Below are 11,467 nucleotides of genomic sequence, written 5' to 3' on the forward strand. Positions count from 1 at the left end.
TTTTCTGACGTACCCAACTCGTGGGTGACGCCAAGGCACTGTAACCCTTATTTAATAAAAAATTTTTTCTGACGTACCCAACTCGAAGGTGACGCCAAGGCACTGTAACCCTTGTTTAATAAATTTTTTTTTTTTTTTTTTTCTGACGTACCCAACTCGTGGGTGACGCCAAGGCACTGTAACCCTTGTTTAATAAAATTTTTTTTCTGGCGTACCCAACTCGTAGGTGACGCCAAGGCACTGTAACCCTTGTTTAATAAAAATTTTTTTCTGACGTACCCAACTCGAAGGTGACGCCAAGGCACTGTAACCCTTGTTTAATAAATTTTTTTTTTTTTTTTTTTCTGACGTACCCAACTCGTGGGTGACGCCAAGGCACTGTAACCCTTGTTTAATAAAATTTTTTTTCTGGCGTACCCAACTCGTAGGTGACGCCAAGGCACTGTAACCCTTGTTTAATAAAAAAATTTTTCTGACGTACCCAACTCGAAGGTGACGCCAAGGCACTGTAACCCTTGTTTAATAATTTTTTTTTTTTTTTTTTTTTTTTTTCTGACGTACCCAACTCGTGGGTGACGCCAAGGCACTGTAACCCTGGTTTTTTGTTCAGCGCTCACATCTGAGTTGATCTTTAAGTAAAGATTCAGAGCTCAAGTTTGAGATAACCATTTTTGTTGGTTCAGAGCCCGTAACTTAATCAGGTTGACCTCTATTGACGCAAATATTTTGGGATATGCAGGAAGATATAAATTACTAGAATTTTGAAATTCAATGAGCCTCGATAAAAACCCCCGTTGAAACAGGGGAAAAGAGTGTCTCATTGTTTTTTTTATTCATTTATGAAAACGGTTCTTATACATCATTTAAAAATATTGCTAAAAGAAGAGAATGGTTTTACTTATTCTTCCACCGATAAAGTGATGCTCCGTGATTAGCTATAGTAGAACTTTAGGTTTGCTACGTTCCATGTCCTTGGGAGGATTTTTCCTTCCATGGTCTCTAGGCGATATGCTCCTCCTTCGAAAGCTTCTTGCACCCGAAAGGGGCCTTCCCAGTTTGCTGCGAACTTTCCTCCTTTATCCTTTCCCATAGGTCTTTTCAGCACCAGGTCGCCTTCTTGAAAACTCCTTTGTTTGACTCTCGTATTATAACGCCTAGCGGCTCTTTGCTTTATGGCGAATTCCCTGAAATGCGCTCTTTCTCTTCTTTCCTCGATCATGTCTAGGTTCTCTTCCAGAGCTCTGTCGTTCTCTTCCTGCGCCGTGGTTTCTCTGCGCCAACTAGGAGGATTTATTTCCACCGGGATCATCGCGTCCGAACCATAGACCATTGTAAATGGCGCTTCTCCTGTCGAGGATTGGGGAGTGGTGTGATACGACCAGAGGATGGGTGAGATGTGGGCTACCCAAGCTTCGCCTTTACTATCTAGCCTTCTTTTTAAGGCTCTTAGTATCACTTTATTTGCTGACTCTGCTTGTCCGTTAGCTTGTGGATGCTCCACTGATATAAAGGTGTTTTTGATTCCTTTGCTTCGACAGAATTCAACGACCTTTTCGCTGGCGAACTGTGTACCGTTGTCGGATACGATGTATTTGGGCAATCCAAATCTGCAGATGATTTTCTTCCAATAAAAGATTTTTACCTGTTCCGCCGAGATGCTGGATACCGGCTCTGCTTCAATCCATTTTGTAAAGTAGTCTACGGCGACGATGATCCATCGCGCTTGTTTATAGCCAACCGGAAATGGACCAACGATATCTACACCCCACATGAAAAAGGGCCAAGGGGATAATACTGACTTCAGTGGTTCCCCCGGAACGTGATGCAGGTTGGCGTGTCTTTGGCATTTGTCACAGTTTCTTACATACATGGCGGTATCATCATGTATATCTGGCCAATAAAATCCTGCTCTCAATATCTTTCCTGCTAATGCTCTTGAACCGATATGACTACCACATGATCCTTCGTGTACTTCATTCATGATGCGCTTGGCTTCTTCAGTACTGACGCATAAAAGGAGGGGGGACGCGAATCCTCTTTTATATAGCTTATCCCCTACCATTGAATACCATGCCGCCATTTTCCTTAATTTAAAAGCCTTTTCCCTTTCTTTCGGGAGCTCATCCTTTTGGAGGTACCGGATAATGGGCGATCTCCAGTCTTCTTCTTCTATTACCATCATTACCTCTTCTCCGTTGATGCTGGGAGTTTTTATGGTTTCTTGGATAACGGTTCTATGGCTTCCTGGTTTTTTGGTGCTCGCCAACTTTGACAATAGATCTGCTCTCATGTTTTGTTCGCGGGGAACGTAAACTAATTCGAACGAATCGAAATGCTTAGCTAGGTTCTGCACCTTCTCCACGTATTTGATTAACTGCGGCTCTTTCGTTTGAAACTTCCCTGATACTTGGTTGGTTACCAGCTGGGAATCACTCATGGCCCTTAGCTCTTTTACCTCCATATCGCTTGCCAACTTCATTCCTGCTATCAAAGCCTCGTATTCCGCTTGGTTGTTGCTAGCTTTGAAGGCGAAACGTAGTGATTGTTCTATCATCACGCCATCCGGTCCTTCCAGTACTATTCCGGCTCCACTTCCTCGCACATTGGAGGCCCCGTCAACTGAGAGTGTCCAAAACGCCGTTTTCTCTGTTGTTGGCGGAGTAGACATCTCCAATACAAAATCAGCTAGTCTTTGTGACTTAATGGCCCCTCTAGGTGAGAAGGTGATGTCAAATTCCGATAATTCCACGGACCACGCCACCATCCTTCCTGCCAAGTCCGGCTTTCGGAGGACGTTCTTGATAGGGTAATCTGTTTTAACAACTACCTGGTGGCTTTGAAAATACTGCCTTAACTTTCTTGCTGTGACAACTACCGCGAGAGATAACCTCTCTATTCTTTGATACCTTGTTTCTGCTCCCCTTAAGGTTCTACTTACAAAATATATAGGTTTTTCTTCGCCCTCTATTTCTTGAACTAGAGCTGAACTCAAAGCTCTATCCGAGACTGCGAGATATAGGTAAAGGGTGTTACCTGGTAATGGGCGTGTCAAGATGGGCGGTGATGCCAGGAACTCTTTTAGTTGTTTGAAGGCTTCTTCGCATTCTGGCGTCCAGGAAAATCTCTCATTTTTCCTAAGAGATGCGAAGAAGTGGAAACCCTTTTCGCCCGCACATGATAGGAATCTGGATAGTGCGGCTATTCTGCCTGTCAAGGTCTGTACTTCTTTCACGGATGTAGGGCTCCTCATGTCTATGATGGCTTGGCATTTTTCGGGGTTAGCCTCTATTCCTCTGCTGGTGAGCATAAACCCTAAGAATTTTCCGGCTTGTACCCCAAAGGAACACTTTGCTGGGTTTAGTCTCATGTTGTACTTTCTTACTGATCCCATGATGTCCAACAGATCATCATCATGGCGACTTCCCTCGGAAGTTTTTACTACCATGTCGTCGATATATACCTCTAAATTCTTCCCTATTTGCTCAGCAAAAACCCTGTCCATCAACCTTTGGTATGTTGCTCCCGCATTCTTCAGCCCAAAAGGCATGACGTTGTAAAAGTAGTTGCAGGTATTCGACATAAAGGCTGTATGGCGGGCGTCGGAGGGGTTCATCTTTATTTGATTGTATCCGGAGTAGGCGTCCATAAAACTCAGCATCTTACACCCCGAGGCGCCATCAATTAACCTGTCTATGTTAGGTAGGGGATATGGATCTTTGGGACACGCCTTGTTTAAGTCTGTGAAGTCCACGCACATTCTCCACTTCCCGTTGGCCTTTTTCACCATGACGACATTTGCCAACCATGAGGGGTATTTTATTTCTTCGATGAATCCTGCTTCCTTTAGTTTCTCTACTTCTTCTGCAATAGCGACTCGTCTTTCTTCTCCCACCTTCCTTTTTCTTTGGGAAACTGGTTTTGTGCTGGGTGATATTGAGAGTTTATGTGTTATCACCCCTTCGTCAATCCCTGGCATATCTGAAGGTTTCCATGCGAATAGGTCAGCGTTATCCTTCAGGATTTTGATGATTCGTCTCCTCTCCTCGCTGGGCAACGCTGTTCCCAAGCTAGTTGTCTGGTGAGGGTAATCGCCAATTTGAACCTGCTCCAGGTCTTCTATAGGGCTTACCCTTCGATCTTGGAATTCCTCCCTTGGATCCATATCTGCGCTCTCTATCATGTTTATGCCGCCTGGAGTTGCGGCTTGTCTTCTTTCGAATTTCCCGCTTGCGCTGGAAGTTCGGTGTCGTATCTTTAAGCTAGACTCGTAGCACTTCTTGGCGAGAATCTGATCGCCCCTTACTGTTCCTACTCCCCCATTCTCGAGGGGGTATTTTATTGCTAGGTATAAAGTGGACATGGCCGCCCCTAATGCGTTAAAGGCGGGTCTTCCTATAATAATATTATAGGAGGTAAAAGGAGTTTTAACTACCAGATATCGCACTTTGATAGTTTTGGCGTTGCTGCCTTCTCCAAACGTGGTAAGAAGGGAGGCGTAACCCATCACGTCCACTTGTTCGCCAGAGAACCCAACCAGGGTTCCGGAGTATGGTTGTAATTGCTCCTCTGCTAACTGCATGGCCTTGAAAGCTTCCCAGTACATAATGTCTGCTGAACTCCCCGAATCTATCAGTACTCTTTTTACATCACAGTTCAAAATTTGGACTTGTATCACTAAAGGATCATCGTCATGGGGTGCTACCTCCAAGCCATCCTTTGCCGTGAATGCCAAATCTGGTACGTTTGATGGCTGAGGTTGACTTACGAGATATATCTCCGAGATGGCTCGGCGTACATACCTTTTCCTTGCTGAGCTTGATTCGCCCCCGCCTGAGAATCCCCCCGCTATTGTATTCACGGAGATTCTCCCCTTGGGAGGCTCTCTGTTTGGCCCAGGAGGGTCTCGCGGCTCCTGCCGGGGAACTTTTGGCACGACAACCCGCCCTTGGGCGGCGTCGTCAATAAATTTGCGAAGGTGTCCGCTTTTGATTAGTTCTTCGATTAAATCTCTTAAGCGGAAGCATTTTTCTGTGGAGTGACCTCTACACCTGTGATATGCGCACCAGGCGTTATCGTCCAGCCCCATGGGGATGTTACTGGTTCTCCTTGGGGGGAGGTTTGCCAAACCGGTGGCCAGAATCTCATTTAAGACGTAAACCTTTGAGGCGTTTAATGGCGTGAGGTCTTCATTGGCGGGATGATTCCTGAATTCTCTTCTGAGCGGTTGGCGGTAGGGCTTCCCATGATGTCTTTGCCATGGGTCTCCTTGGTGGCCCCCCGATTTTGGTCGTGGGTGTTCGGGCGCTCTAGCGGCACGGCCCACGTATTCCTTCTCCTTAACGTCTCTTTGCCTTTTCTCGGCGTTACTTTCTTCGCCCTTAATATAACACTCCGCCCTCTTGTTCACCTCTTGCATCGACGAGGCTGGCTTTTGGGCTAAGGACTCATTGAAATGTCCCGCTCTTAGCCCATTGTGGAAGGCTGCCACGAACATCTCCTGATTTGGGTTTGAGACTTTGATGGTGGCTTCGCTAAATCTGGCGAGGAAGTTACGCAATGACTCGCCATGGTTTTGGCGGATGGAGAAAAGACTGGTTGATGTGACTTTAACGTGTTTCGATCCAGCGAACTGGTGAATAAATTTTTTATGAAAGTCAGCATAACTCTCAATTGAGTTTCTTGGAAGGTTCATGTACCAACGCAGGGCGACATCCTTGAAGGTGCCGGCTAGTAATTTACACTTCAGATGTTCCGGAGCATTGATTATGGCAGTTTGTGTCCCAATTGCCATCAGGTGCTCCCTTGGATCCGTCTTTCCGTCGAAGGTAGGAAGGTGAGGAACCTTGATTGTTTCCACCACTTGGGCATCCCACAAGTGCTGTGCTAAGGGTTGTACGTCCATGACGCCCTCTCCCTCCTCCTCCTCCAAAATCAATTTCGCTCTTTCTTTCTCATTAGTTCTTTCGGCTTCGATGGCCGCAATCTGAGTTTGTAAGCGCCGAATCTCTACGACGGCGGCTTGCAGGGTGTTAACGTTAGAGTTGTCGTGGTTTTCGTGTTCTCCAGCCATGTGAAGATGTTTGATTTTTCGTCTAGTTGCTGTGATAGGCTGGGATCAAATGATTTTACCGCAGCCCCACGGTGGGCGCCAAAATGTTCTGGTAAAAAACAAGGGGGTTTGTATTATTGATCAAATGGTGTGATTACACTCAGTTCAATCCCAACAACCCTGGGAGTTTTATAAGTCAGAATTCGATCCTTTACAAATGAGAGTATGGAGCTATTTATAGAGCTTCTAGTCTTCTTCTCCAAGCAAGGGTTCCTAAAAATCCGGTCCTAAGCATCTTCTTCGGTGGTGTGGCGTGAAAATAGGGATGAGAACCTTGGTCTCCAAGCTATGGCAGTTGCGAGAAGTTTAATTCTTCCTTCTTAAGTTAGCGGTTGATGCAAGGAAGGAGAAGATATTTTCAGTAACGCAGAATCCAATCCTTTTTTGGCGTTGTCTTAGAATTGATGGTCGCGCCCTAGCTTCTAATCGCCCGTTTGTGTTTTACCCGCTTTGGGCTTATCATCCTTTTTACTCTAATTGGGCTTGTTGGATATTTTCTTAAGCCCATTGCCCAGTCCATATGCTAATGATTTTTTTTTTTTTGACAAAGTATGCTAATGATTTTTATTCTAGTGTAAAGAAGACAAAATTTACTACAAGATTGACACCGGAATTGTTAAATTTCATTAAGTATAGTATGAGAAAATCTACCTACAAGTTTGAGAAAAGTTTCTGCAAAATGTTGTAGAGATTCCTGTGGTAAATTTATCATAGCTCTCTGAATATAAGTCGTATGCTAATGATTTTTGATTTAGTGTAAAAAAGACAAAATTTACTACAAGATTGACACTGGAATTGTTAAATTTCATTAAGTATAGTATGCGAAAATCTACCTACAAGTTTGAGAAAAGTTTCTGAAAAATGTTGTAGAGATACCTGTGGTAAATTTATCATAGCTCTCTGAATATAAGTTGTATGCTAATGATTTTTTTATCTAGTGTAAAGAAGACAAAATTTACTACAAGATTGACACCGGAATTGTTAAATTTCATTAAGTATAGTATGAGAAAATCTACCTAAAAGTTTGAGAAAAAATTTATGCTCTGTTTTTGGAAAATTTCTCAACGCACCTCAACATTTCTCCCGCACTCCCTAGCACACCTAAAAAAATTCGGAAAATATGTTCCGAACTGTTTTTTAGTGTAAAATTTACACTATAAAAAATTCGGAAAACGTTTTCCGAATTTTTTGGGGAGTGGGGGAGAAAGTGGGTGGGTGCGTTGAGAAATTTTCCTGTTTTTGTACCAGTACCCATTATTTGGTCAAACTGAACCAATTGGATAGTTAACCCCCATAACAAAAATTATATTTGTATTCTTGACACCCTAAGTTTTCCAACGAGTGGTCGTTTACTCAAATCGGAAATCGTTTAGTATTTCAAATAAATTGTGGAAGTTGAGTGTCTCATGCAGAATTTATGCAGGAAATCTGGAAAAAAATTTGGAACACGATATTTTGGTTTATATTAACCGAATTTTTTAGCATGACAAAAAAATTTGGTTCGTATAAACCGCAGTACCTCCAAGGACAAAAACGGAAATTCAGGGGTAGAAAAGAAATGCGGGGGTTCGGAAGAGAAAACATCATTTTTAAATGGATTGGAGCCTCTATGCTAATGCCAACGGGTCTCTCTATTCTCCTACAAAGTTGTTTCTATGACAAGCAACAAAAAAAGAGTCAAAGGGTCATTATTGTTTTGGCATTTAAATCCTTGGAAAATTTGGAGGTCTCAGAATAACCTTATTTTCTCAAGGTTCTAAAATTGGAAGAAGTGTCTTAGTTTCGTGTCTTTTCATGAATGGTTTATTGACCTTTGGATTGTATGATTAGGTAGAGCCGTAGAGGTTTGTTTTTGTGTCTTTTTTCTTTGGTTGTAGGCTCTCTCTAATAGTAAAACATTAATCAAGTTAGTAGGTCTCTTAGTATGTGCAAGGAATGTTATCAAGTCCGTAATTTTGGAGAATATGAAGGTTTTTAATGCTTAATGACTTATGAGTCATTGCCTTGATTTGGTGTAGATGCGGGATGATTTGGTATAGATGCGAAGCAACTGCGCACTAATGAAGGTTCCTCTTAGCTGCGCCACCATCCAATCGGTCTACACCAGAGGTTTCTTACAGAGTTACGGTTTGCCCTCCTCCACTACTGCTTTTCAAGCAGGCGGCATCATTAAGCAATACCACATGTAAGCAAACACCGCTTCTCTCAAACAGAACTGCATCATCTCACGGAGACTGCAAGATTGTTCAACCACCTTCAGATGAGATTCTTCACAGTTCACATACCTTTGAGATCCTACCACTCAACCTCCTCAAAGAGCACTCAAATCACCAGACCCCTCTTGCTCCGTCCTCCTCTTTGATATCTCTACCTCTGTTGCAGTTTTAACAACCATCCCATCGGTTCATGGTGATTAATGGTTCAAACTTTATGGTGTTGGGTGTTGGCATGATACATACTAGCATGCATGAAGCAGTGATGCAACCAAGGTTGTGTATATTTTAAGAAACAAAAAACACAATTTTTTCTTATATGTAAATTATTAGTTCTCAACTTCTCAAGCTGTGAATAATGAATATTATCTTCTGGGCAGATAATTTAAACCTCAGGATATCTTTAAAATATAAATTTTTCCTGCGATATACTAATGACATCAAAATACAGTAGCTCATTAAGATTTTTTAACATTGCACGACAACGGTTTGATAATAATATCACAATGGCAGTTTACTCCTAATATTTCTCTTTTCTTTTTGGAAACAATCCTAATATTTCTTTTTGAACTGCTATATTCACAATATTATTCACAAGCTTTATTTCAATATAACAACAAAATCACTCTAACTATAAAAGGAAAAAAATGTACAAAATGAACATGTTACATGATCGTGTCTTGTTCTCCACCCGTGTCATTTCTTCTTCCCAAGAACCAGGCTAAACCTGAGCTGATTGATTGAGAGCACTCCGCAAGCATGTAAAGACAAAACAAGCATAGTCCTGCATTAACAAAATGTCAGTCATACTCGACAAGCAGCATTATGCGCATTGAACCCAGACAGCTGAATATGGAAACAATGAAAATAGTAGAGGTCCCGGCCCATTGATAGATGATAAGGACATCGAAATCAAGTCATAAACATGAAAGATCCATTTTACTTAGCTTTTCTTAATGTGGGATGTTTACAGTTATTAGAGACTGTTCCAAACCAACCAGGTAACATTGTGTACTATTCAACATACCACTGAGTGAAATTCATGAAAATTGATGACATCCATTGCACCCTAAACATGATTTAAAACTCATAATAATTACACAGATTTGAGTTTCCTAAGGTAAATACTAAAGTTCAAAAATCAAGGGTTGATATACAATCACACTCATGATTAGTTATACATCTAAGTGTAATATCAACTATTGATTTATTTATAAGTGGTTTTATTGCATACTTTAGAAGAATTAATTCTCAATACAAAACATTGCAAATATTGATCAGGATAAAGCTTGTGAATACTAGAGATGCTAATAATGTGATCTAGCATCTAACTATTTCTGTTTTTTTAAGGGGAAGAAAAAGCAGATTAACTAATAAACGAGTAAATATTTGATTGATTGTTGTTGTAAAAGTTTCTTTCCCCCTATCCATGATAAGAGGGAATTAATTTTACTAGGTGACAGCTTTACTTTTTCATAATGTCCAAATATTATGTTGTTAGAGAAACTAGAAAGGCAGAGCAGCATTGTCATTAGAACCTAGAATGAAACACAAGGGCTCTCACAACTCCTATTGATCAGGAACTTGTCTTTTGAAGATAAAAGAAATAATGGAATTAAAAGTAAAAAAGGCAAAGTGGGAGGGAAAGGGACGAACGAACCAGCATATGCAATAGTAATACCAAGAGCGAGTCTTCCAAGAGCAGATAATGCATAGAGGCAAATAATGACCTGCAGCAATAATATTAATGAATGAATGAATACAGTAAAAGTTTGAACAAGTATGAAAATGAAGATAGAGATAGAGAAATACCTTAATAAAGAGTCTTTTGTCGTGGCCAGTAGCGGCAACCCTCAAGACAGACTCGGCGGCACCAATGGTGTTAGCCAAAGAAGCAACGATGGTATTAGCTGTGTCCTGAGATATCTGCCACTCAAGAGGATCTACGGGAACTCTGAAATTGACGACAAATTGAAGATTGGATTGAAGAATGAAATTGAAATGAAACCCTAATAAATTGAATTGAATTGAATAAATAAGAAGAAGAAATACACACACATACTGGATAGTGATTTGACGGAAGAGAAGACCTAGAATGGCGAGAGAGCAGAGTAGAACAATGAAGACATCTGAGAAAAGAGAAACAATTGCTGAATTCTTGAAAGCGCAGTGATAGTAAACGAGTGTGCCGCATACCAAGGCTATTATCGCTTTTCCAATTTCACCACTTCTTCTAACTCTTTTTCTTCTTTCAACAACAACAACAACCTCGCTACTATTATTATTATTATTATTATTATTATTCATGTCGTTCGTTCAATTTGTGATGTTATTTGCTTTGACTTCCTCCTCCTCCTCCTCCTCCTGTTAGGGTTTACAAAACCACTTCTCTCTCTCTCTCTATATATATATATATATGTATGTGCTCCAAAACCAATACTTATGTTGTTACTTTTCTTGTTCTTTTATCACGGCTTCTTCTTCTTCAACGGATGGATGGGTGGGGTGGGCACAGCGAGGAAACAAACAAACAAAATTACCGTTTCTTGTACGCGCTTAACAATGCTGTCATTCAACTCATTAATTAATTAATATACTCATAAATCAATCAAGCTGCCAGATTAATCATTTTTTCAAACTTTTATTTATCAATCAATAACATTTCAATTTTTAACCATGTTTCGGTAGTAATGATTGACGCTGAACTTGATAGGTAGAGAGGATCACGGTTCCATCTCCACAACTGTATTTGGGAGGGGACCGGAACTACCTGATGTCAAAACTCATTCCAAACTCTGAACTACTATGGCTCCATTTCCCTAAGAACTGGAGGGTAAAAACAAAACAAAACAAAACAAAAAAAAAAACATTTTAATTTTTTTATATCATAAATTTATATCATAAATTTTCAATTCATCTTTGGGATATGGTTATTGACAAATTGTTGCACCACTTGATCAACTTGTTCATATTAGACAAAGCCATAAAAAATCATGCACTTTAGAATACAAAGTAATAAAATTAACAGGTGAGGTTCGAACCTCATATATCGGAATTTCTAACTAATAGACTATTTGATCAAAAAAAAATATATAAATATTTTTGTTCTTCATATTTTTGGAGGTATAGGACAAATGCCCTTACC

At 40.8% G+C, this 11,467-nt stretch overlaps 1 protein-coding gene across 2 annotated transcripts; it reads right to left on the reverse strand.

Annotated features, from left to right (window-relative positions):
* Window positions 1-8,768: 8,768 nt before the first annotated feature.
* LOC123881864 (reticulon-like protein B22) lies at window positions 8,769-10,886 on the reverse strand. 2 transcript variants are annotated; one of them, XM_045930615.1, is made up of 4 exons: window positions 10,385-10,886; window positions 10,135-10,276; window positions 9,983-10,052; window positions 8,769-9,106 (listed from the first exon to the last, which is right to left on the reverse strand). In XM_045930615.1, the coding sequence occupies exons 1-4, from the start codon at window positions 10,627-10,629 to the stop codon at window positions 8,988-8,990; spliced, it is 576 nt and encodes a 191-aa protein (XP_045786571.1). In that variant the 5' UTR covers window positions 10,630-10,886; the 3' UTR covers window positions 8,769-8,987. The 2 variants fall into 2 exon arrangements, with proteins under 2 accessions (XP_045786571.1, XP_045786570.1); XM_045930614.1 differs by having other exon boundaries at window positions 10,379-10,845.
* Window positions 10,887-11,467: the final 581 nt, after the last annotated feature.

This window comes from Trifolium pratense, linkage group LG4 (assembly GCF_020283565.1).
Source record: "Trifolium pratense cultivar HEN17-A07 linkage group LG4, ARS_RC_1.1, whole genome shotgun sequence".
Lineage (NCBI taxonomy): Eukaryota > Viridiplantae > Streptophyta > Magnoliopsida > Fabales > Fabaceae > Trifolium > Trifolium pratense.

What these genes read in the sequence shown, in the direction of transcription:
- LOC123881864 (XM_045930614.1), bottom strand. Translation starts at nt 10,629, where the DNA reads ATGAATAATAATAATAATAATAATAATAATAGTAGCGAGGTTGTTGTT. An exon ending in ACAAAAGACTCTTTATTAAG is followed by an intron (nt 10,053 to 10,134) that starts GTATTTCTCTAT and finishes TTATTGCTGCAG; the next exon opens with GTCATTATTTGCCTCTATGC. An exon ending in TATTACTATTGCATATGCTG is followed by an intron (nt 9,107 to 9,982) that starts GTTCGTTCGTCC and finishes TTGTTAATGCAG; the next exon opens with GACTATGCTTGTTTTGTCTT.